A 26899-nucleotide genomic window follows, 5' to 3' on the forward strand; every position below is an offset into this window, starting at 1 on the left:
AGTCCATTTTCGTTAACAACTTGCACGACAAAAAGGATCCCAACATCATAAACTAATTGTGGGAAAGTAGGAATGATCTGGTGTAAAGGAAAATACAAATGGATCAGAAAAGAGGAACTTCAGTCTGGATACTCTACAGAAGGAACCTAATGTCACTCTTAGAGAAACAGTTCTAACAGAACTCATTAAGGAGGTACAATTTCAGACAATCTCCCACACATTAAACAATAGCAAAGGAAAGGGGACTATAAGAGGAGGGGGAAATAGCCCTCCAAGAAACACCATAAAATTCTAAGTCCCTCTTAGCATTTTCCTTAAAGGTACAGTTGTCTATTCCTATACTTTTCTTTAAGGCTCAGTTGTCTATTCCTGAAACTACTTTAAGAAAATGGAAAAAGGTTAGATGGGGTCTACTCTATACAGACTAGAAAACCAAATTTACAGCTGACAATATATATGTCTGATAACAATAGCTTCCTTTACAGTATATTCCTTGCAACCAGAAAATATACTTAAAACATCAAAACCTAATAAAGCAAAGTACAAATTCTTATAAATGTTACCAGTCAAAATCTAACCATGCCATATCTGTTTACTGAGGCTGTAGATAAGTGATATATAATAATTGCTATATATTTGTTTATAATTACCCCAACAACATTTTCAAAGAAAGTCCAGTTACCAAGGATTTTTCTGACAGCTCTTGCAACCCACAAGACTGCACTACTTTCTGTAGCATGGAAATGTAGACTCCTCTGAAGTGAGAAGTTCTTTGAGGAAAATGCAGTCCGAATGATAAAGCCTCACCACAGATGATTTTCCACTAGCAGTATAACCTCGAGTAGGTGGAGTCCAGTAACAGCATATATGTGTAAAAAAAAAAAAAAAAAAAAAAAAAAAAAAAAAATCAGACTTATTTGCCATTTCCAACCATATCCATGTAACATCAGAATTAAATGGCTATACTCTTGAGGACAAACCCTCACTTGGCTCCTTCTGTTCCTTCTTTTGGAAGGTAATAATAAAGAGAGAGATTTCCAACCTTATCCCCCACCCTCAAACGATGTATCGTCATCAATGAATGGATAGGAATACTACTTTGCTGAGGACTTTCCCATCCCTGTGCCACATGCCCTAGGGCTGCATAACAAACTACATACATAAACAAAACTACATCAAAATGTACGGATAAATGATATGATGTTATGTAACAAAAACCTCAAAAACTCCCCACTAATTAGCTACTTCTAAAGGATCTTTGCCATACATACACACATAATATAAACATTTTTAATGTATCTCGTAAAGTACTACGGAAAAAATAAATCCAAGATTTCATTATCATAACCAATACATGTTAAAAAGATATTTTTGAGATCAAGACACCATATCAAAGTGGTATATATATATATATATATATATATATATATATATATATATATATATATATATATATATATATATATATATATATATTTTTTTTTCATACTATTCGCTATTTCCCGCGATAGCGAGGTAGCGTTAAGAACAGAGGACTGGGCCTTTGAGGGAATATCCTCACCTGGACCTCTTCTCTGTTCCTTCTTTTGGAAAAAAAAAAAAAAAAAAAAAGAGAGGGGAGGATTTCCAGCCCCCCACTCCCTTCCCTTTTAGTCGCCTTCTACGACACGCAGGGAATACGTGGGAAGTATTCTTTCTCCCCTATCCCCTATATATATATATATATATATATATATATATATATATGGAGGAAGTGAAGTGTTTTAGATATCTGGGAGTGGATCTGTCAGCGGATGGAACCATGGAAGCGGAAGTGGATCATAGGGTGGGGGAGGGGGCGAAAATTTTGGGAGCCTTGAAAAATGTGTGGAAGTCGAGAACATTATCTCGGAAAGCAAAAATGGGTATGTTTGAGGGAATAGTGGTTCCAACAATGTTGTATGGTTGCGAGGCGTGGGCTATGGATAGAGATGTGCGCAGGAGGATGGATGTGCTGGAAATGAGATGTTTGAGGACAATGTGTGGTGTGAGGTGGTTTGATCGAGTAAGTAACGTAAGGGTAAGAGAGAGGTGTGGAAATAAAAAGAGCGTGGTTGAGAGAGCAGAAGAGGGTGTTTTGAAATGGTTTGGGCACATGGAGAGAATGAGTGAGGAGAGATTGACCAAGAGGATATATGTGTCGGAGGTGGAGGGAACGAGGAGAAGAGGGAGACCAAATTGGAGGTGGAAAGATGGAGTGAAAAAGATTTTGTGTGATCGGGGCCTGAACATGCAGGAGGGTGAAAGGAGGGCAAGAAATAGAGTGAATTGGAGTCATGTGGTATACAGGGGTTGACGTGCTGTCAGTGGATTGAAGCAAGGCATGTGAAGCGTCTGGGGTAAACCAGGGAAAGCTGTGTAGGTATGTATATTTGCGTGTGTGGACGTGTGTATGTACATGTGTATGGGGGGGGGGGGGTTGGGCCATTTCTTTCGTCTGTTTCCTTGCGCTACCTCGCAAACGCGGGAGACAGCGACAAAGTATAAAAAAAAAAAAAAAAAAAAAATATATATATATAAGTCATAGAAGGCGACTAAAAAGGGGGGGGGGGGAGCAGGGGACTGGAAATCCTCCCCTCTCATTATTTTTTTTAATTTTTCCAAAAGAAGGAACAGAGAAGGGGGCCAGGTGAGGATATTCCCTCAAAGGCCCAGTTCTCTGTTCTTAACGCTACCTCGCTAACGCGGGAAATGGCAAATAGTTTGAAAGAAAAGAAAGAAATATATACAAATCAATAAATGACTACACACCAGGTCTTTGCACAAACCATAAAGGCACACTCTGTGCAACAGATATGAATACGAAATGGTACGTATGAAGAAAGAAGTAATACAGTGATGTATGATGAAAGCAGACGGTGCACATGCAAAAACTTTATGAACACTCCCCATTCAAGAGTCATTCAAAAAGAAGCACAAAACATTTTATGTTCACTATATATATCTTACAGCCAACCGGGGTGTCCCTTTGTACATGACTGAGCCCAAATTATAGGTCTCATACTGTTCATGTAGCCTGAACCAATCCTTGCCCAGTCTACCTGCTCATATCCTCCTTCACATACTTTGTTGAATTCTACATTACAATTCATGTACTTCTAGACATTATCAAAGTAATACCAATTCTTGTTTACTGATAACAGTACCCTAAAACACTTAATTTACGTCAATTAATTCAGGCTACATTTCTAATTTACTAAAAATTTAAGAGTAAGAATATAAAAAATTTATTAAATATCAAATGCAATCATCTGTGAAAGACAGCCTCCAAAAATAGATGAAACTTATCTGAAAATACAAAAATACTATCCGTTCTACCAGTTCATAACATGTGCAAAATGCTTGCAACAACACTGACCTTGCTTATGGCTGTAGACCATCCAACATGTCATGCAGAGAAATATGTAAAAAGCAGTTACTGTGATGTTAGTACAGTATACCGTTATGTGGTATAAATACTAAAGCAAGAACATAATCTGAACAATTTCCTCATACAAAATTAGCCAATTAAGCCATACATCATAAAAAACAAGGCCAATTTCACAAGTTATACTCTATGCCCACCTTACTTAAGAAAGCTTTATAAACAGACAGAGAGAATATCATTTACAACAGACTGGACTCTTCATACCAAATTACAACAGTTTTTCTGAACCACATGAACGTCACAATTCCAGGAAAATTCCAAATACAGTATAATGAAGGGTAAAAGTAATAGTTATCATGACACTCAGTTCTGACAGCTGAAGAATCTCAACACATATATGGACATAAAATCATGTCTCACTGTTTGATTAATATGTGTGAGAATGATTTGTGTGTTACACAGGAGAATCTTACACTCATGTTGCCTGGTCTTTTAACCATATATATAAGCATATGTATCATGTCTTTACTTATATGTGTATAAACATATGCATACTCAAGTCTAACTATATAACAACCAGTCCTGAGGGAAGGATAAAAACCTGAGGTGGGCGTAGTCTGACTGCCAACACCTAGGATTTGAACCCGTATGAGCCTGACAATAGGTGGGTCCATGTTGACTCATGGTCAGTAGCTCTAACCACTACACCACAGAGACCTGTGTTTGTGTGTGTACATGCATTTGTTAAGGAACAGACTTAACGATATAGTGCATCTAGCCAGTCCTTCCCCAAGCACTTCTCAGTACAGTAAATTATAGAATAATTAAAAAACAATAAAAACACGTGAAAATAACTAAGTAATCTTGTCATTCTTACAATGGCTTTTCCCTAACAATCTAAAATGAATACTTCAGATAGATCCCTTCACCAGTTAGTAAAAACAAAACATCAGGTTAGCTTTAACAATATCTATCCTCTGAATACTTCATTTCATTGCATTTTTTATTCCACAGGGAGTATGCCATCTGGATCCTCTTAAAGATTTCATTACCTATGATTTGAACTTAACACAGCTTCAATCATACCTCTAATGTCACATCTCGGGAATAACATGGCCTAAACTAAAGTTGCAAAACCAAGATGAGGCAGATCATCCACTGTTTCCATTTATATGCCCAATACAAAATTAACTTACTTTCCATAGTTTCTCAATACTAGAGTTGAAAAATCTGGCTCATTTAAAAAAGTTGTAGTATGAGCACATCTTTTTAAGCATTACAATCTATATGGTTTGCATTAGATCTGTGGACACTCCAGGAACATTTATTCCAAAGGCAATATGGACAAGGAAATTTTCCAGACAACCTGGTCTGCAATGCTGATTGTACATCCCCATACATTAAAAATTCACAAAAGGCAACACTAGTGCCCATCTGTTTCAGAACTCTTAATCCAGGTTACAGGAGTTGGTACGAGCTTCTGTCTTTGGCTACTGAGGATGTCATTAATATATATAGTCGCATTTTTTTAATGCCATATCACAGTGAAATACTGTACAATAATCACACCTGAAAAGTGTTGGAATACCAGGTTGCTGGTGTATCATTATGCTTGACTAACTGAGCTTGCCAAACCAAAGACCCAACATAGCAGCCTGGACTTGCCCAAACAGTCTTCTTCATGATTACTGCACTTCAACATATCTTCTTCTACATTAAGCTCTCATAACTACATATCACACCTAACACTAATTTTTCTCATGGATATTTACAACTTGATATCTATTTTCTTTAATGGCTTAAACTACACCAACACTGAACTCATTCACTATATTCCTGCTGATATTTCACAAGTTTCGTATTTCTTCAGCAATAACCATTAGCTCTCAAAATACATATGTTCTAGTATGATGTACTGAGATTCAATGTCTTTGCTCCCTAGCAAGATGAGCTGTGGATCCTAGCCCTTTAACAATTACCTGCTCACACAAGCATGGGACTTCAGTCATACTTACTGGGTACTGAAAATGCCAACAATATGGAAAAGGAATAAAATATAAATGCTGGCAGACTTAAAAGATATATATTTCTGTGAGGAAAATCTAGGTAATGTATGTTATGTGAGTATGAAACATATCTAAGATGTTGAACAAATGATTGGAATGGAATGATGGGTATGCATTAAACTTGGTGAAAAGTGCAGAAGGTTAAAATCTTGTTTATAAGTGATCTGAAATTAGCTGTAATAGTACAAGCTGTATATAAACCAGTGACAACAAGGGGTTATCAATGCATTCTGGAGACGAAATAGCTACATCCATAGATGCTAATTATTATGGAAAATGTAAGCTCATGGATGAGAGAGATAAGATAGTCATTTAGTATGGGATACTAAGTGGCATTCATTTCAGAGACAGGATAGAGGGAATTTGTGTATTAGTAAGCATGAACACTGCAAATGCATACGATACTTTCAACAGCCACAAGAATGTTCATAAATGTGTAGTACGGAAAAGAGAAGGTTCAGGATAAGAAAGGGTATTGTTTTCATTTCTGATACAAATTATCATCAGTAATCTGCATGATGGAAGGTTTATGAGCTAATTGTGTAGACACTTTATCTGATCACATGACAGTAATATGTATGTTATCACTATTGTACTGTAGATAGTTTAGGACTAAACATTGTGAACAAGATACAAGTTATATAAAAGTTGAGAAGCTGGGAGTCAAAATGTCACACTAAAGTTCAGACAGACATCTTTTGTAATGAAGGATACGAATGACATGATACAAGCAAAAGTTGCAGTGGAAACACTTAAAGGCCTTGGCTACCAATGAGATATGGTATGTAGCTCTGTATAAAATGGTTATAGAGGGAGGAAATACATATGTGAATAAACACTTCACAAAGTTAGTTGAGAGTCTGAAACCAGAAGCTTAATCTTCCAAAAATAGCAAAGAATGGAAGACTATGACTAAAGAACATATCACAAAATACAAAGTGGGTCCTTATACATATAGCTATAAAGCAAATTTTCACAATTTCAGTGCATTACATCACATTCTGACAAAGATTAATGAGCAATGATGGAAGGAGGTAAATGAAAGAAAAAAAAAGGTCAGCAAGAAAAGTGAAGGTACACTAGACAAGATTGGATAACTTGTGCCAGAGGTTAAAGGTCAAAAGAGGCGGACATAGTCCAGTACTCCCATAGAGTGTTCAGGGGGTCCTGATAAGATAAATGAGAGCTTTAGTTTGGTAAACCTCTAAATTAGAAGCATGTACAACAGAAACAGATAAAGAATCAATCAAGTGGTGTGGATAAATTTTGTCATGAGCATGATGCATGTAAGTTTAAGATATGCATATATAAGAGAGCTAAGAAGCTGCACTTCACCTACACAACATAAGTGGATAAAAAGTTTGAGAAAACAAAATGGGTAGATAATCTAATCCACCTTATCTTGTATACTTCATACAACACAACATCTAACATGGGATCCTCTGCAAGATTCCAATCCATTACACCTAAATCATGAGATTGCTGATCTGACAACTAGCTAACAAGGTGCCTGTTGAACAGGTGAAGAGCTGCTTAAAAGTTACAAATAAAATGACATGATACCACTGAGAAATCTAGTCTGAAATATTCTCACAAAACTTGACAATTTCCTGTAACAGTATAAATAACAGCATGCAGGAGGATATAGCAAACAAGAAAAAATATAAAACAAAAAGAGAAGCAATTACCTAAACACTTAAAAATTTATAATGTTATAAAGTAACTCAAAGTCTCCTTTAATTAAGCTCCTGAAGCTTTGTGGCTGTAGCACAATCAGTAGCAGGGAAATGATAAGACCCCTTTGAAGTTCAAAGTTCCTTTACAAGATTGTACTTCTTAATGACCAATGACAATAACAAAAACCCTGCTGCTGGTGACTTTCCACTTGTGGTGTAACCTTAGGCAGGTGAAGTCCAGTAATACCTCTTACATCATATGAAGTGTCTAATGCAGAATTCATGCCAAACACTTAGCCCATGTGTATCCTTGAAACTCTAAACTATATGGACCCAAAAGTTAGGAAATCTCTCCCACAAAAATTTGTCACATAGTTTAACCACTAGAGAAGCACCTCAAATCCCTTGCCAACCAGGAAAAAGGAAAGTGGTAAACTATGCTGACAAATGAGACTAATGGAGAAGATACAGAAACATTAGTGTGATATATTTCAGCTTTAGTCATAGAAAATGTACAACATATATTGCTATCTACTTGTACCCTATGGACTAAACTAATACTAACTCTGACAAAGATTTCAAATTAATTTCTTTTAGAAAAATTTCTTCGTAATGATAACTTTATGTAGCAACATACCACCATAATGTGCCAAGTGAGCAATGTAAGACTACTTGGCATATCACCAACACAGAATCTGTGCCAAATAAGCATACTGAACACCATATTTTCAAACAAAATTATACATTACTAACACAAATTACTAAGTAAATTTACAAATACTAAAGAGCAATCTAAAATGGTTCCCAAATTACTAAGAATTACCAATGACTAATAAAATCAAAGGACTTTCATGTTGTAAGCCTTACAGTAAACACATGCTGCTGGCCTGAGTTGGAAGTACAAGAAAACACTGTTACATCACAAAACATTCCATATATCCCTCCCCAGAAATTGGTGTTTGGCTTATTTCAGAACTTACTACCATTTCAATACGAACATAAGTGAGCAATGTACTGGTAGGCTGAAGAAATCGCAAATCATTTATAAAACCTGTGCGAGTCCATGCAAAAATCAAAATATTTTTTTAAAATTTGCAGAGACAATGTCAATAAATTTTTATAAAATCATTGATTCAGTATCTTATATAGTGCTTTTTTATTATAAAATCACATATAGTTTATTAATTTTTCATAATCACACACTGAACTTCAGTATTACATGTTTCCCATTAACAGGATATCTGTTTTTCCCATTAACAGGATATCTGTATGCCTGACAGATCTTCGTTTCTACCAACACTGGTATTGCAAAACTTGAAGCCAGATAAATAGAAGGTAAATATTCAATAACCATATATAGTACATCACAAATCATCCTTAGGTTTCAATTGTGTAAGACAGGACAATATAACAGCAATTAGAGGCGTAAGTACAATACGTGGATGTGCAAAGGTTTCCAAAACTTCTTTGACTAAATCGAGAACATTAATAATAATAATAATAATAATAATGTAATGAATTAATTTCCAGAGAGAAGAAGAAAGGGTGGGCGATACAAACTCACGGCAGGTGGAACAAAGGGTGGCTGGTATGGCAGGGAACTGGGTGGAAAACAGACAAAATGAATGTTTTCTAGATAAGCTTTCAAAACTGGTTGCAAACAGATGGGCATTTAACAGTTCTCCAGGTTGTGGTGGATGGGTGGGTGGAAAATGGGGTGGAGTGGAGGATGGATGAGGGCAGTGTCCCCAGCAAGTAGGTGTTACCACACTAGAAAAGTTAGTCATTTACGCACAACGTTGCCTAACAGAAACAATATGAACAGTAAAGATGCTGCTTTGTAATTTAGGACACTGTGAAACAATGTATAATTTCATTTAGCAATTACAGGTGACTAACTGATATTATTCGTGGTACATGTGGCTTCTATTCCCAGTTCCTCCCGCCCAACCCCTCACTGCTTCATACCCATTCCTCCCACCCAACCCCTCACTCCTTCATACCCACTCAGCTGAAGCTAGGTCACAGCAAATTTGTAATGTCTACATTTTTTCTTTCCGGAATACCATAACATTTTGCTAGAGTTTTTGGAAGCATCTAAAATGAGCATGAAACTCCGTAAGTGTGGCATTAAAAACATTTCGGCAATGTAGGCATCACAAGCTGCAGTGTATGCTTGCACATCCACCTCAATTCACCAAAGGAAGTAAGTTATTTAACACTTATCGGTGGACAGCAAAATACATCCATGTCTATAAATCGCATAAAACCTAAAATATGGACATGCGAATTGCCTTTTTATTAAGAGAGGTGGAGGTAGTTGCCAGATTCCGTGTTTTTTCATCCAAAACATTTTGCAGAATATGACATCACATTCTGGGAAACTGCACCATTCACTAGACTCACATTCAGGAACACTAAGGCATATGGAATTTTTATAAGTACTCCCATGAGAACTACATTTCCCATCTGAATAATAACCTGTTCTGCACCATTTTGTCTTCTAGGACGTTTAACTGATGAAGACATGCTGAGAAACAAACATATTCCCACAAATGTCTGTAATCAGTGCAAAACACTAGCAAATCTGGAATTCTTTTTAGATATTACAATCTATATTCTTAAACTACAGCACTTGCATCTCCATTGCAAAACCTATAAAAGAAGTATATATCTGCACACTCTTCAGCTAAAAATGTATTGTTTCTTGTGATTCGTGAAGGTAGAGTACAACACAACAACATGCCGCTAAGACATCTAAGCACATACTGACTGTACAGGTGTTTATGCATGCAAGTCCATCCATGCATACGTAGGTGTCACTTTAAATATGCACAGTTTCATAACCATAGAAAATCAACTCATGTTCATAGAACACTGAAGACAAGGAATGACCTCAAAAGTAAATTTCAGAGGTATTTTTATTTATCTATTTTGCTTTGTCGCTGTCTCCCGCGTTTGCAAAGTAGCGCAAGGAAACAGACGAAAGAAATGGCCCAACCCACCCCCATACACAATGTATATACATACACGTCCACACACGCAAATATACATACCTATACATCTCAATGTACATATATATATACACACACAGACACATACATATATACCCATGCACACAATTCACACTGTCTGCCTTTATTCATTCCCATCGCCACCCCTCCACACATGGAATACCATCCCCCTCCCCCCTCATGTGTGCGAGGTAGCACTAGGAAAAGACAACAAAGGCCCCATTCGTTCACACTCAGTCTCTAGCTGTCATGCAATAATGCCCGAAAACCACAGCTCCCTTTCCACATCCAGGCCCCACACAACTTTCCATGGTTTACCCCAGACGCTTCACATGCCCTGATTCAATCCACTGACAGCACGTCAACCCCGGTATACCACATCGATCCAATTTACTCTATTCCTTGCCCGCCTTTCACCCTCCTGCATGTTCAGGCCCTGATCACACAAAATCTTTTTCACTCCATCTTTCCACCTCCAATTTGGTCTCCCACTTCTCCTCGTTCCCTCCACCTCCGACACATATATCCTCTTGGTCAATCTTTCCTCACTCATTCTCTCCATGTGCCCAAACCATTTCAAAACACCCTCTTCTGCTCCCTCAACCACGCTCTTTTTATTTCCACACATCTCTCTTACCCTTACATTACTTACTCAATCAAACCACCTCACACCACACATTGTCCTCAAACATCTCATTTCCAGCACATCCATCCTCCTGCGCACAACTCTATCCATAGCCCACGCCTCGCAACCATACAACATTGTTGGAACCACTATTCCTTTAAACATACCCATTTTTGCTTTCCGAGATAATGTTCTCGACTTCCACACATTCTTCAAGGCTCCCAGGATTTTCGCCCCCTCTCCCACACTATGATTCACTTCCGCTTCCATGGTTCCATCCGCTGCCAGATCCAATCCCAGATATCTAAAACACTTTACTTCCTCCAGTTTTTCTCCATTCAAACTTACCTCCCATTTGACTTGACCCTCAACCCTACTGTACCTAATAACCTTGCTCTTATTAACATTTACTCTTAACTTTCTTCTTTCACACACTTTACCAAACTCAGTCACCAGCTTCTGCAGTTTCTCACATGAATCAGCCACCAGCGCTGTATCATCAGCGAACAACAACTGACTCACTTCCCAAGCTCTCTCTCATCCACAACAGACTTCATACTTGCCCCTCTTTCCAAAACTCTTGCATTCACCTCCCTAACAACCCCATCCATAAACAAATTAAACAACCATGGAGACATCACACACCCCTGCCGCAAACCTACATTCACTGAGAACTAATCACTTTCCTCTCTTCCTACACGTACACATGCCTTACATCCTCGATAAAAACTTTTCACTGCTTCTAACAACTTGCCTCCCACACCATATATTCTTAATACCTTCCACAGAGCATCTCTATCAACTCTATCATATGCCTTCTCCAGATCCATAAATGCTACATACAAATCCATTTGCTTTTCTAAGTATTTCTCACATACATTCTTCAAAGCAAACACCTGATCCACACATCCTCTACCACTTCTGAAACCACACTGCTCTTCCCCAATCTGATGCTCTGTACATGCCTTCACCCTCTCAATCAATACCCTCCCATATAATTTACCAGGAATACTCAACAAACTTATACCTCAGTAATTTGAGCACTCACTCTTATCCCCTTTGCCTTTGTACAATGTACTGACATGAAATCATGGAATACCCTACATATGCTAATAATACTGCAGACAAACTTATTTTCTATATAATTTTACCTACTTTTTCCACAAAACTTCATATTAAGTAAAATGCTGAAAAAACAGCTATCTTACACTCAACGTTATGAGTAATTATTTCTCTATTCTTAAAATAAGAAAATTTTCTTTAGTAGGTGTCTTATTTTGGGAGAAACGAGAAATTGGGAGCTTGTGTAATGTACCCCTTTTAAAATTACATATATAAGTGTGACTGAGGCATGTGATATTTCTTTCCAGCTACTGTAGGAGAACACTGTTGAATTTATGGATAATTGGTGGAATCACACATAAGAACTCACCTGATGACAGGTACTATAATCATCATTTGAAAAGCATTGAACCAAGCATCATCATTTAATGATTACAGCAATTTAAGGGTTAACTTCACACCATTTCATTTACCATGATCTTCATAACCTACCACCACTATCAACTTATACAATGCTCTTCCAGGAACAGTTCCAGGCTAAGCAAAGTAATGATCCGTAGGATGCCTGGGAAAAAAATTTGGCAGCCTGTATCTTCCGTTTTAAGTCTTCAAAAGATTGGGAAGAACGAGGAGTGTCACCAAGGTTTTTGTGCATATCACTTGTCATCTTCATGGGGGGTGGGCATAAGGGAAGACTGATGTACATGGACTACCGTCACTTCAGTTTACCTAAGAATATCCTAATCACCGTACTTGTCCATTTCTACCTCAACTAACCAATAAAACTTTAATCTTGAGGCAACAAAGAAATAACTTATGGATCTGGGAAAAGCAATGCTAATTAATAAGCTCCCTAACTTACATGAAGTGATTTACACCATGATTAAGAGCACTATTTATATCCTACACAAATAAATAAGTGATAGCATGCAGGGCATATGAATCTGGGGGGTAAAGAATGTCACAGTTCAAAAATCTATGCAAATCACTAAAACTTGTGAAAACTTCACTCAGAAAATGTGTAATGAATGACTGTTGGAGAAATTGGGCAGCATACTATCAACCTCTGTGTTGTTTTTCTTGCTTTGTTTGGCAGAGCTTATGTGGCCAGAGTTCCCAGCTATTTAATACCCTGCCTACATAATGCCAAGGGTTATGTAGTTAGGGTACCCAGCTAATGACTGACTGCTTTCTGAAATGCTAACGTAGTGTTTAGAGTGGCAGAGCAAGATTTGGAGCATTATGTTGTATTTAACAATTAAATGAGGCAAAGAGGGTTACCTAAATCAGGAAAAATGTGGAGTTTCTAATATAAAAGTAAGGTATACACCATTAGTTTCAATTCAGAGCAAAAATAGACCTAACCCCTCAAAAAAACATACCCCCAGCTATTATATACCCAAAGTAAATGGCTACATAAGCACTCTGTTTACACTTTTTGGCAGTTGGTATTTCTTAAGTTATCAACTATAACACAATTAACATTTTCCTTTTAACTTTCATAACCAGCACCATTATCACTTAATCTAATACTCAGAACTCTCTCGAAAGCTCTAATTCATGCTCCAGCAATCTTATTCTGTTCTTTAAAAACAAAACTACCACTCAAAAAATAGTAGCCAAAGCACCACGTGGCTAAAGCACTACTTTACCCTTCTTTTAACATAAAACTTTCCTTGTGATTCACGGCCCTTGCTAATACTGACTTAACCTATCAAAAAAGAAGTCATGGTTATTTTTGCCAACTAGTCAGGAATAGTGGGTCACATATTATCTCTGATGCCTGTTCCCTCCAGGGACTCCCATCAAGGGGGTGGCCACAGCAAAAGAATCTCCGCTTACCCTTGTCCTTACACGCCTCCCTTGCATAAAACATTCCATGCATTCTTCCACCGGTACTCTTCCTCTCACACCAACCCTTTTAATCGTACTGTCACACACTCTCCTTGTAAACTCCCCATCTTGCATTCTTTCCACATTTAGTCAAACCACATATCAGCTAGTTAATTTTTTGAATTATTTTTCCCTCACATTACACCTAGGTTACTATGAGGAAAGATAAGCTAAGGGGTTAGGGCGTAGCATACCATCTTGGGGTGAGGAAGGTTTGTTGGCATGAATATCTTAACACTACCTGAAGTTCAAGACAGTAATGGGTATAAGCTCTCCTGCAAACCTTGGCCAAGGACTTACAGCAATTAAAATTGGGTAGTCTCACCTAGCTCTGTATCACTATATCAGGATACTGAGTAATTTTGTTCTTTAATGCTAGTGTAGTGTTTCAAGTACACAATAAGTTTAATGGGGAATGATCCAGAGCAATATATAAAAAAAAACAATTCAAAATTTGGCAACAGAGGTAAGGGTTGTGCACAGTCCAAGAAGATCGGGAAAGAATATAAAAGTGCTATACGTTACACGTTAAAAGATCAAGACAACCTATGATAATCTCACCTACTACAGCAGCCAATATCATACCAGCCTCCAGCTTTATATGACAAGGCTGCTCAGTCTATGATCTAGTGGATGAAATTTGATGATGCTCATTCATAGGTGTGACTGATATTTTTCAAAAACCGTAAAGGACAGAAAAAAAGACTTCAACTATTAAGGAGGTCAGTTAAGGATCTCATAATTCTACAAATTTTCACAGGCGTCATGTCAACATTTACTCAGCTATTTGGTCAGTCAACTGTTTGCTAACTTAGTAAGCACCTGGTAAAATGCAAATCATAGGTGTGTTTTTTATTTTTTTTTTTATTTTGCTTTGTCGCTGTCTCCCCCTATACACTAAACTACACCTCATCAAAAGTAGTAAAGGAATACGAGAGGACTGCAGTAGGCTCAACAAAATACACCTGTAATACAGTGAAACTCCAAGTCAACTAATGGAATCTATGTTTATATCTAGAGTTTACTGCTTTTCTCTACCAGTGTACCGATATGATTTTGATTGACAATCTCCATTCTAACAATATGATGCCACATTTACATGTCCCCCAATCTACATAGTTAAACAAAGTCAAATAATTACTTTTCTGATCTAGTACAACATCTAATGAAATGCAACACATTGGTACACATCACTGCAACATCTGATTTTTACTGCAAAACTATCTAAAATGGCACTTTGACATACATATGGCACAACCATCCAATAAAAGACTTAAATTCTTTACTGTAAAATTCTGGTCCTTTCTATCTGTCCCCAGTCAGCAGACATGCCAAGAAGTTGCTAGATGCACAATTGACACCCATACAGAACTGTCAGTAATTCATCCATTTCCTTGGCAACATGAAAACTACTGGTTCCTGGGGGAAATATTTTGGGGAAATATTCCACTGTCCACTGTTGAGCAGGAAGGCTATGTCGGAAATATGGGAAATAAGAAGATGGAAAATAGAAATGGTGTGTGGATGTATTACCGAACAATGCTAGTCTATCATTTAGGGATAGAAGGCCAAGTAGGGAGGGCGTGGTGGTGATGAACCAGGGTCTGGTGGCCTAAGAGAGATGATGGTGATACTAAGGGAGAGTGTGGTAGACAGGGAGGAAGGGTGGGAGTGGTGATGGTAATGGAGGGTGTGGTAGGCAAGGAGGAAGGGAGTGGGGAGAGAGGGTGTGGTAGCCAGAAAGGGTGGGTGTGATAGTAAGGAGAGAAGGAATAATAAGAGGTGATGGTGAGGGTGGGTTCTATAGCCAGGAAGTGAAGGAGCAGTGATGGTGAGGGAATGTATGGTCACTCTGCAGGAACAAGTAGACGAGGGCCCAAAACTATAATTACGCAGTGAACAGTTTGGGTATACCATACCAATATATGTATATTACACCTGACTTCTAATTTTCGGCTATCATTTCTTTACATTACTGTACTTACGCTATATTTCTGTGTTACGTAAACCCAGCTAAAACACTGAAAATTGTAATAAAGCTCAGCTGTTTGTGAGATAAAGAAAAGGTTCTCATAAAAATTTCTTGCATGCGCTTCACATCACGCATTTGCACAAATCAACTCCATATTTTCTGATAATCATAACTCAGCACTATTGCCTTAGTCAGTCCTACGCTATAATAATAATTGCCTCAAATCATGCAGTGCATCTTTACTTTAATCACTACACTATCATAGCAGAATAATCAAAGTAAATTGAAAGCTACTGGTATTTACAATGCAAAACCAACCTAGCAAAGCAATATGTTTGATATTCTTTTCTTTGCAACCCTCAATAAAACTGAATTGTATATTCTACACAATAAACTCAATCATTCCTAATAACTAGAGTACAATAAGAGTATTTTGCCACCTTGTCACCACTAATGGGTCCATTATCATATAGATTACTTCAATTTCTCTAGTACTTAAAGGTAGGCTAGAATTACAGCAGGATACATTGGGGTCATAAAGCCATAGGACGGAGCCCTCCTGGTTTGGGGGTTACGTATTATTGTTGATTGGCTGAATAGTTCTAACTTAATACTTTGCCTAGACTGCAAGGTGGTGTTGGGCTGAGATCTCTTGTGGCCCAGCGGACTTTGGGAAGTCATAACCGATCTTTTCACTCATCAAAATTGACATGTCGGAATCCTGATGTTTGCATAGCTGCTTTTCTATAAGAATAGTTGATAAATCTAACAAAGATGTGGAACAAAGGAAAAGATATTCATCAGCAAAAGAGTATTTGACCCACTGGTTCCTAACAGACAAAATAAAAACAGCAATAAGGGTAAGCCACAATACTACCAATTTTTTCAAATATTCAGCATCTATGTGCCCAAGCACACAAATATTAACATATCTTACCTTCGATTGACATCATATCGGAGAGGCTGATCCCAGAAAGATCCAATGTACACTCGTGCCACTTCAGGCGTAGCAAGCACTTTCCCTAGAGACCACATAAGGGCTCCATACACTCTCATGAGCTGCTGGTGATCTACCATATCAGCCTTATTAAGTACAATGCGTATTTTGTCATCGTGACCTTTCAGTGCTTCGATAGACCGCCTAAATTCGTCACTAATATCAAGCTTGTGAGCATCGAAGAGGAGAATAATTCTATCCACACGCTCGGCAAACCACTCTAGGACCCCAGTGAACTCGTAACCCCGGTCCACCCGCTGCTTCTCCCCTGAGAGGATACCTGGGGTATCGATGACAGACAAACCCTTCAGCACCGTCGAATTAACCTGCGAGCACTGGAACCGGTTGAGGAAAGCGTTCCCGAACTTGGACAGAGGTCGGAAGGGCTTCTTGGGGTCCACTACCAAGGCATTGCCCGGTATGGTGCCATCTGTCTCCCCGTACATGACGGCGATGAAGCCATCGGTGGTGGGCTCCGGGCCTATCCTGATGCCTGGGAAGTCCCTCTCCAGCAGATACCGGATGAAGGTGGTCTTGCCAGTGGAGTACTGCCCCACCAGCAGGATCATGGGCTTGGCATCGAAGTCCGGGTCGTCGAGGGCGGGCGAGTGGAAGTCATGGAACTGGTAGTTGGACTCTAGCGGCAGCACCTTCGTCTTGTAAACCTTCCTCAGCCCGTCCAGCACTGTGTCGTACACATCCAGCGATTTTTTCTTCGCCTCATCCTTGTTCATCCAGGAGAACATGGTGGTGGTGGTCCCCAGGCCACAGCGCGCGTGTGACAGCACTGGTCGAGATATCTGCGGACTCCGGCCCCCGGAAGTTGACGTGAGAGGTGTTTACCCTCGCCAGCGCCATCTGCCGCCCCGCCGCCAACTTCAAACCTCGCTAGAGGTAGCCAGTCCAATGTCATTCCATCATTACTCTCAATTGTAACCTTCCTAGACCACCTGTTCTTTCCTTATATCTCATAACCCTAGCATTGATTCGAGTTCTCGTAGGAGAGAAGATCTTTTCACGTTCATATCTTGGGATTATACAATGGGGTTTGTGTTGACTTTGGGCCTTGTGCCAGCCACAACCCCAAGATTGAATTTCAAGATATGAACGAGAAAGGCGTCCTCTCTTACCAGTTCTAAATCTGTACCAAGTCTGGATGAGACAAGGGAAGAGTAAGTGGTTGTAAAGGTGACATGTGAAATTATGGAACGACACTGGAGACCATTTAAATACTTCTATATACCACAGGCAACATGCACTATATTCAATCCCTATACATTTCTCTCTTCTAAATAATCTTCGTTAACAGTACCCGTATAATGTTATTTACTGAGTGAATGAAATTAACACTGCAGAAAGGGTACTCAGGGGAAAAATACATGGGTAATACGACGTAACTAGTCAAAACATCAATAATTACCTTTACTTTTGTAATGGCGACATAAATGTTCATCAAAAGTTAATCTACCGGCTACAGGAGGTTGTTATATGATGACCAGTTCCTGTGAATAATAAACCACAATGACTCAATCAATGTTACAGAAAGATCACTTAGTTTTAAAAGTGTGTGTGTGTATATATATATATATATATATATATATATATATATATATATATATATATATATATATATATATATATATATATATATGAGAAAATAAAATGAGTTCTATCAACGTCACAGCTGCTACAATAGGGTCTATAGAGCCAATTAATATCAAGTCTGAAGCTCATGGAATGTCTGGGGACTCCCTCAATACACGGTAAATTCATACAAAAATGTAAACAATACATATATATAAAATTACCCATTTTATAATACTGCTTCCACGTTGCCAGTGTTACGAACCATTCCTTTATAGTTTCCTTGAGGTGACAAGCCTACTTGGCTTATGCTTCAATCCGGTACTGCACGTATAGTATTACATCACAAAGGAAGATTACATGAAGCAAATATTTGTTTGATATTCGGATTTTGATTTTCACTTCATACGCTGGGGCTGTAAATACTGTCATGTTGACCCTGCATTCCATACAATGTCTGTATTAAAGCTATATCTCCACGTATAAATCTTAATATAGTAGAAATCCAAAACCCTCACAACAATATCAGAAGATGAGAACGAAAAGTGACCCGACCAGTCAGACGGGAACAAGATATTTGGAAAAAAAAAAGAAAAAAGCTGTTCCAGCTGGGACGTATCAGCCCAGGACGACTTTTATCCCAGGAGGAACTGCAACTTTCTCGGTTGCCTTCAGGATAAAAACGAATCATGTGACTCAGTACGAATATCCATGACGATGACTACACGAAAGCTTCATAAAATCAATTTATGAAAACTTATCAAACGAGACTAACGCTAAACCAGGTCTTGATATATATATTTATATAATTCCCCCCCCCCCCTCAGTATGTAGTGAGTCACGCTTCACCTCCTGGGAAAAGCAAAAGGTCGGCATTCCTTTCCTAGTACATGAGATTAAGTCGTTTTATCTGTGATGTTTTAGCGTCAGTTTGTAATATAGGTCAAAGATCTCCGTGAATAATGTAATGACGTAGTTTTTACGTACATAGAGGGAGTACTTTACAAATTCAGAATATTAAATACCAGATATGGCTGAAATGTCAAGGCTACACACAGCCATCGTGTCCAGAAATTTTCGCTCGGAATGAAACATTGTGAAAACAGGGTTTCGCGAAACAGGTAAGACATGAAATTACTTTTCACTCGATTTTTGACATTTAAAGAATTATATTTCTGAAAAAAAAAACTACTTAACGCCGTTGGGTATGACACTACCCCTTTTAATAAAAAAGATGTCATCATTATATCTGTCTCAGAAAAAAAACTCGACAGAACCTTCCCTTTTAAGTGCGTTCTTGCCCAGCTCAGCAGACGTATTGCGCGTCACGCCATCTTTGTGAAACACTATATTGGCCATGACAGTCGCTTCAGCAATACGTGTTGGACGACAAGGTGGAGCGGATCACGACTCAGCCAGCCTGTCGTTGGGTGTGTGTGTGTGTGTGTGTGTGTGTGTGGTGGAGGAGGAGGAAGGAGAGAGAAGGGGAAGAGTGGTGGTGGTGGTGGTTTTGTGGGGGGTGAAGGTGGGGGTTGCAGGAATTGGGGTTAATATGTGGGGACGTGCTCGGGTCTGATTACCGATTTGTGCAATACGGGGAAAGACGAGGGACTTCGCTCCACCCTCGCGCCACACCATGTTTCTCGACTCCCTCGTATTATGCACACGATAACACGTCCCTTCGCTGGGTAAGGAATTAACCCACTTATTACGGTACGGGAGGGAAAGTTCTTCACTCGTAAGGGCCTGACATATCCTTAACTCTTTCCCTTTTGACATTTTCCAATTAGATAAGGTTAGCGCGTATTGCTCACATACTTCCTTTTTTATCTTTGGCTTGATAAATAATGCTGTTATTGTCTGTCGCCGCCACACACACACACACACACACACACACACACAACACAGTGTAAACCTCTTCCTAGGCTCATCTGGAACTGCTTCGAGCCATTTATCAAGGCTTCTCATGTATTATGTTCCTGTGTTTATCCCACGCGGATTTATTTCCACTTGGTAGTTCCACTGGAGATAGCCTATCTTTCTATCTCTAGCTGAGCCCTCGTCAATCTATTGTTTTTGGTTGTTATGTTCCACGGTAATATATATTTCTGGCAGATTGAACCACTGTTTCTTCCTTGCTAGGGGAAGATTTTTACACCGATTCACATCGTTTTTGAGACCTGAGAGAGAGAGAGAGAGAGAGAGAGAGAGAGAGAGAGAGAGAGAGAGAGAGAGAGAGAGAGGCTAAAGATGGAGCTCAAAGGAGATGGGGAGATACGTCGACGGAAGCCAATAAATGCTGAGAAATAGCAGGAAAACTCGTCGACAGAGAGACGAGAACGAATGTAAGAGGGAAAGCAGACGTAGGAAGGAAGGGAGGGGATTAATGAGATAAGATAATTTTATGATGAAGTAAATGAGACGAGACGTGGGGGTGAGATACAAGATAAGAGGCACAAAACATACAAAAAATATGAGGAGTGAGAAGTGGAAAATATAAGAGTAAGAAGACTCAATCATGGAGCCAGACTTGACTGAAGAAAAAAAAAAAAACGAGAAGAGATTGTGCTTAAAGAGGGCACACTGTGGCTAGATTCATCTTGTTCTACTGTTATACAGTTCTGCATGATTTTTGTACGTCACTTAACACATTGCAGCAAATGTAACCTAACCTAACTTAATCTAATCGAGTCTAACCTAACACCCTACCCCTGCTTTCCTATCCTGTTTCTCCCACACACACACACACACACACACACACATATATATATATATATATATATATATATATATATATATATATATATATATATATATATATATATATATATATATTAGGTCTCTTAATATCTATATCAAGCTAACCATCTCCCTATGACCATAGAGACGCGTTGTTCACAACAGCCTCCACCATCGAGGGCTGGGCGAGACAGGCCCTGAAATTGAAGGCCAGAAGACATAATGTAAACAAACTTTTGAAAGTCTCTCAACTGTGCCACTGAGGGGGTAAGGTAGTGCTAGCCATTGTGTGGATATCCAGCCCAATGGTAATAGATTAAAAACTTTTTTTTTTACAGTAAACAATTAGGCATCGACCTTACAAACAAGACGTTGTTATTGCTGAACTTGACTAGGCTATAGGTTTACTGCTGTTGTATTATCTGTTCCGTGTCCTTGTATACTGTCTGTTGTATTATCTGTCGTATCATCCAATACTATAAATTATTAGTATTTGCAAAATGTTCAGTCTTAAACATTGTAACTAATTGAGTCTTTATCTGTATAAACGTCATTTAAGAAACTATCCCAAAGTGATAATAACTTACCCATTCTACCTTTTACTTTACTGACGTTTTAACTATGTATTCATTCCTTCATGAAATAATGTAAAAATGTGAATAACAAAGAAAATTATGTAGAAAAGAAAACGGAAAATAATAGCCTAAGTTAGCCTACATGCCCAAATTGAATTTATATTATCATAAAGAAGAACGTATAACTGCAGCTCGAAAAACAGAAGTAGATGAAGAACAGGAAGGAAAAGTATTTATGAAGTGAAATGGTTTTCGTTGAAATTTTATTGCTTTATATCCAGAGGGCAAAAAAGTTGTTTCGAAACGATAGCCACCGATGTTCTTTTTACCTCTCTCTCTCTCTCTCTCTCTCTCTCTCTCTCTCTCTCTCTCTCTCTCTCTCTCTCTCTCTCTATATATATATATATATATATATATATATATATATATATATATATATATATATATATATATACACCTAGAAATACACACACACACACACACACACACACACATATATATATATATATATATATATATATATATATATATATATATATATATATATATATATATATATATATATATATGTATATATATATATATATATATATATATATATATATATATATATATATATATATATATATACATATATATATAGGTATACACATATACATATACACGCATGTATATATTCATACTTGGTAACCTTCATCCATTTCCGACGCCACCCGCCCCACAGGAAACAGCACAAATGCATGAATGAAAAGAAAAAAAATATGACACATACATTCTCTTCTTTACCCCTACACCCTATCGCCGCCCCTTCGTTAGCGAGACAGCGCCAGGAAACAGATGAAGAAAGGCCGCATCCACTTACATCCATACACGAGCTGTCATGTGTAATGCATCGAAACCACAGCTCCTTATCCACATCCAGGCCCCACAGACCTTTCCATGGTTTACCCCAGACGTTTTACATACCCTGGCTCAGTCCATTGACAGCATTGTCGACTCCGGTTTACCACATCGTTCCAATTCTTCTCTATTCCGTGCGCGCCCTTCACCTTCCTGTATGTTCAGGCCCTGATCGCTCAAAAAAAAAAAAAAAAAAAAAAAATGTTCAGTCCATCATTCCATCTCCAATTTTGTCTCCTGATTCTCCGTGTTCCCTCCACTTTTGACAGAAATATCCTCTTTGTGAACCTTTCCTCACTCATTCTCTCCATATGTCCAAAACATATTCTTTTAATTTCCACAAATCTCTCTACCCTTTCATTACTTACTCAATCTAACCACCTCACATGGCATATTGTCCTCAAACATTTCATTTCTAACACATCCACCCACCTCCGTATAACCCTATCTATAGCCCATACCCCGCAACCATATCATACTGTTGGAGCTACTATTCCTTTCAACACGCCCAATTTTGCCCTCCTGGATAACGTCCTCTCGTTCCACACATTCTTCATCGCTCCCAGAACCTTCACCACCTCCCCCACCCTGTGACTCACTTCCACTTCCATAGTTCTACTCGCTGCTAATTCCATTCCCAGATATCTAAAACACTTCACTTTCTCCAATTTTTCTCCATTCAAACTTACATCCCAACCAAATTGTCCCTCAACCCTGCTGAACCTAACAACCTTGCTCTTATTCACATTTTCTCTCAACTTTATTCTTTCTCACACTCTTTCAAACTCTGTGACCAACTTCAGCAGTTTCTCACTTGAATCAGCCACTAGTGCTGTATCATCAGCGAACAACTAACTCACTTCCCGCCGCAGACCGACCTTCACTGGGAACCAATCCCTCTTCCCGCTCGAACACATGCCTTATACCCTTGATAAAAACTTCTCTGCCTCTAGCAGCTTACCTCCTACACCGTATATTCTTTAGACCTTCCACAAAGCATCTCTATCAACTCTATCACATGACTTCTGCAGACCCATATATGCCACATACAAATCCATCTGTTTTCTAAGCATTTTTCACACACATTCTTCAAAGCAAACACCTGATCGACACACCCTCTACCACTTCTTAAACCACACTGTCTTCCTCAATCTGATATTCTGTACATGTCTTCACCCTCTCAATCAATATCCCCCATACATCTTACCAGGTATACTCAACAAACTTATGCCTCTGTATCGTGAAAACTCACTTTTATCCCCATTGCCTATATGTAATGGCACTGTACATGCATTCCGTAAATCCTCAGGCACCTCACCATGATCCATACTTATACTGAAAATCCTTACCAACGAATCACCAACACAGTCACTCCATTTTTTGATGAATTCAATTGCAATACCATCATCTCCCGCTGCCTTGCCGCATCTCTTCTTCCCCAAGGCTTTCCCCACCTCTTCTCTCTTCATACCGTTCTTCATGAATGTCTCACTTCGCGCATATATATATATATATATATATATATATATATATATATATATATATATATATATATATATATATATATATATATATATATATATATATATATATATAGTAATGAATTGCAAAAATAGAACGCAAGGAATACTGACTTCTGGCAGAGTAACACACACCTAACCTACTGACAAACTGTGGTGTATCCGACACGGAATGTGGCAAATGTAAGACACGTGTGTGAAACGTACGTGACAAGTATGACAAGACGAGACAGCAAGTCCCTATTCCGTTAAACTAGTCGTCCCTGCCCTTTTCTCAGACTCGCGGGGCTCAGAGGGAGGTCTCGAACCAAGACAATCCATTTCCCAGGGAAAGAAAGAAAAAAAAAAGGTGCAAGAGTGGCCTTGCAAGCCACCAGCCTGCCTGAAGCCGCCTTTAACGTGAGAAAAATTGAGAGAAAACGGTAGAGGAGGGAGTGATGTGTGTGTGTGTGTGTGTGTGTGTGCAGCAGAGTCGACGGGTAACGCAACAGCCGTTTACAAAGGAATGAGGCTTTTTAGTTACAGGTCATCCAGTGAAAGACATGGGCTATATATATATATATATATATATATATATATATATATATATATATATATATATATATATATATATATATATATATATATATTTCATACTATTTGCCATTTCCCGCGTTAGCGAGGTAGCGTTAAGAACAGAGAACTGGGCCTTAGAGGGAATATCCTCACCTGGCCCCCTTCTCTGTTCCTTCTTTTGGAAAATTAAAAAAAAAAAACAAGAAAGGGGAGGATTTCCAGCCCCCCGCTCCCTCCCCTTTTAGTCGCCTTCTACGACACGCAGGGAATACGTGGGAAGTATTCTTTCTCCCCTATCCCCAGGGATAATAAGGATAATTCTAAGATCATATATATATATATATATATATATATATATATATATATATATATATATATATATATATATATATATGGTCTTAGAATTATCCTTAACACCTGAAGATGTTGAAAGGCTTCCTCTTTTTTTGACTGGTGAGTTATGGCTTGATATATATATATATATATATATATATATATATATATATATATATATATATATATATATATATATATATATATATATTGTGTGTGTGTGTGGACAGACATATGAATATTTCAAATACATACTGGAACCAGAAAGTTGTTCGTATATACACACGGTTATTATAAACGCATGGAAGACAAGGGGGGGGGGGGGGGGGTTTAGAGAAGGAGCAAAATACGATCTGTTTTTTGGTAAAAACAAAAATATGGCAGCGTGTATGATAAGCCAATATATACGGCAGTACTGTACAGTAAATTACACTGAATAATTTAGTAAACTACTTGGAGTACAAATGACTTTCTTCACAAGCCCTGACCCCCGCAGCATAACGTCAACAAGCGCTAATAGGTTAGGCTTTGAATTGGCCTATCAACTGCCAGTTGTCATCATTAAGGCCAACACCGTCATGTTGTGTATCAGTCATCCACCAACCGAAAATTACTTTTAACAACATTACCAGGTGTTGATACAGGCTTGCAAGACCACGGACACTGTGCCTGTAGCCCACCCGGGTGTGGAGTAACATAGAGTTGTAACACAAACGTAACAAAAGCATCTGTCAGTTGACTATGATGGCGTTACGTAATAACGTCTCTAAAATATTAAAAAAAAAAGATGATAAGGAAATTTAAATGATAAATCATACTCTTTAAAAAAAAAATAATTTTTTTTGAAATTCGCTTCTCACCCGACTTTACTGGATTTAAGGACGATTAAGATGAACTTATATTTCAACTTAATTAAGTAACTTTATTAAGTAACAGTAAGTATGTAAGTAAAGTAACGGCATTGAACACGTCAGAGGGCCAATGTGAGACGAAGCATTGTGGGAAATGAACATAAAAATATTCCTCAATCATTGTCCATCAAAGAGCCATTAGAAGACGAAACTTTGTGGGAAAATGAACAACTATAAATATTCCTCATTGTACGACTACGACAGTCCTACGACGGTAGTAGATGAGGAGTTCCCCCGACCCTCTACATCTACGATGACTTCGCATTGTGAAATACGACGGAACTCTTACGTATCGCAGCCTCGCTCGTACGTGTAGCGATAGCCCAATTTTACGACAGACGGAGGAAGTTATCGTAAGAAAAACTCAATTATACGACACTAGGCCGTAAGAAAAACTCAATTATACGACACTAGGCCGTAAGAAAAACTCAATTATACGACACTAGGCCGTAAGAAAAACTCGATTATACGACACTAGGCCGAAGTGTGAAATTAATCGACACGTGAATAGTCAAAATTTTGGATGGGTAATTTCGCAGTTTTGGGGTAATTAAGTAGCAGGCAATCACCTATTACTATTACCCACTAGGGTTATTAGGAGAGTTGGTGACGGTCAGCGCGCGCAACGCAGTGTGCCCACACTTCAGTGGCTGTCAAATTACCCTCCCTGGCCCATATTACCTTTTTTTTTTTTTAACTTTTGTCTGCACTTACATACTCAAGGGTTGCTGGTATTCAGTCCACAAACACATACTCTCTCTCTCTCTCTCTCTCTCTCTCTCTCTCTCTCTCTCTCTCTCTCTCTCTCTCTCTCTCAATATTTCCTGCGTTGAGCGCTACGCGTGAGCCCTGCCTCGAGGCATAATGCCGTCATGGGTGAACACAGTTCAAGGGATGGGAGAACCGGGAGTGTCGAACTCTCTCTCCCCATTTCACAAGGACGGGAACCAAATGGCGGTGGATATATACATCTTTAAAAACGAATGTGTGTATTTTAAGTCTTCTTCATATATTTTCAAAGCCTCTTTAATACCTCGAGATTTGGACATACCCGTTTTCAGAAAAATGAAA

At 38.5% G+C, this 26899-nt stretch overlaps 1 protein-coding gene across 2 annotated transcripts in view; it reads right to left on the reverse strand.

Moving 5' to 3' along the window:
* LOC139749780 (EH domain-containing protein 3-like) overlaps positions 1-26899 on the reverse strand; it is a 103541-nt gene that overhangs the window by 61771 nt on the left and 14871 nt on the right. Inside the window, exon 1 of one of the 2 annotated variants that reach the window (XM_071664017.1) lies at positions 16652-17536. The exons of the other annotated variant lie outside the window; for it this stretch is intronic. Within the exon in view, the coding sequence (XP_071520118.1) occupies positions 16652-17457 (806 nt within the window). The 5' untranslated portion in view covers positions 17458-17536. Of the gene's footprint in view, positions 1-16651; positions 17537-26899 lie in introns of those variants that run through there. 2 annotated transcript variants of the gene reach the window in all.

The sequence above is a fragment of the Panulirus ornatus genome, chromosome 8 (assembly GCF_036320965.1).
Source record: "Panulirus ornatus isolate Po-2019 chromosome 8, ASM3632096v1, whole genome shotgun sequence".
NCBI lineage: Eukaryota > Metazoa > Arthropoda > Malacostraca > Decapoda > Palinuridae > Panulirus > Panulirus ornatus.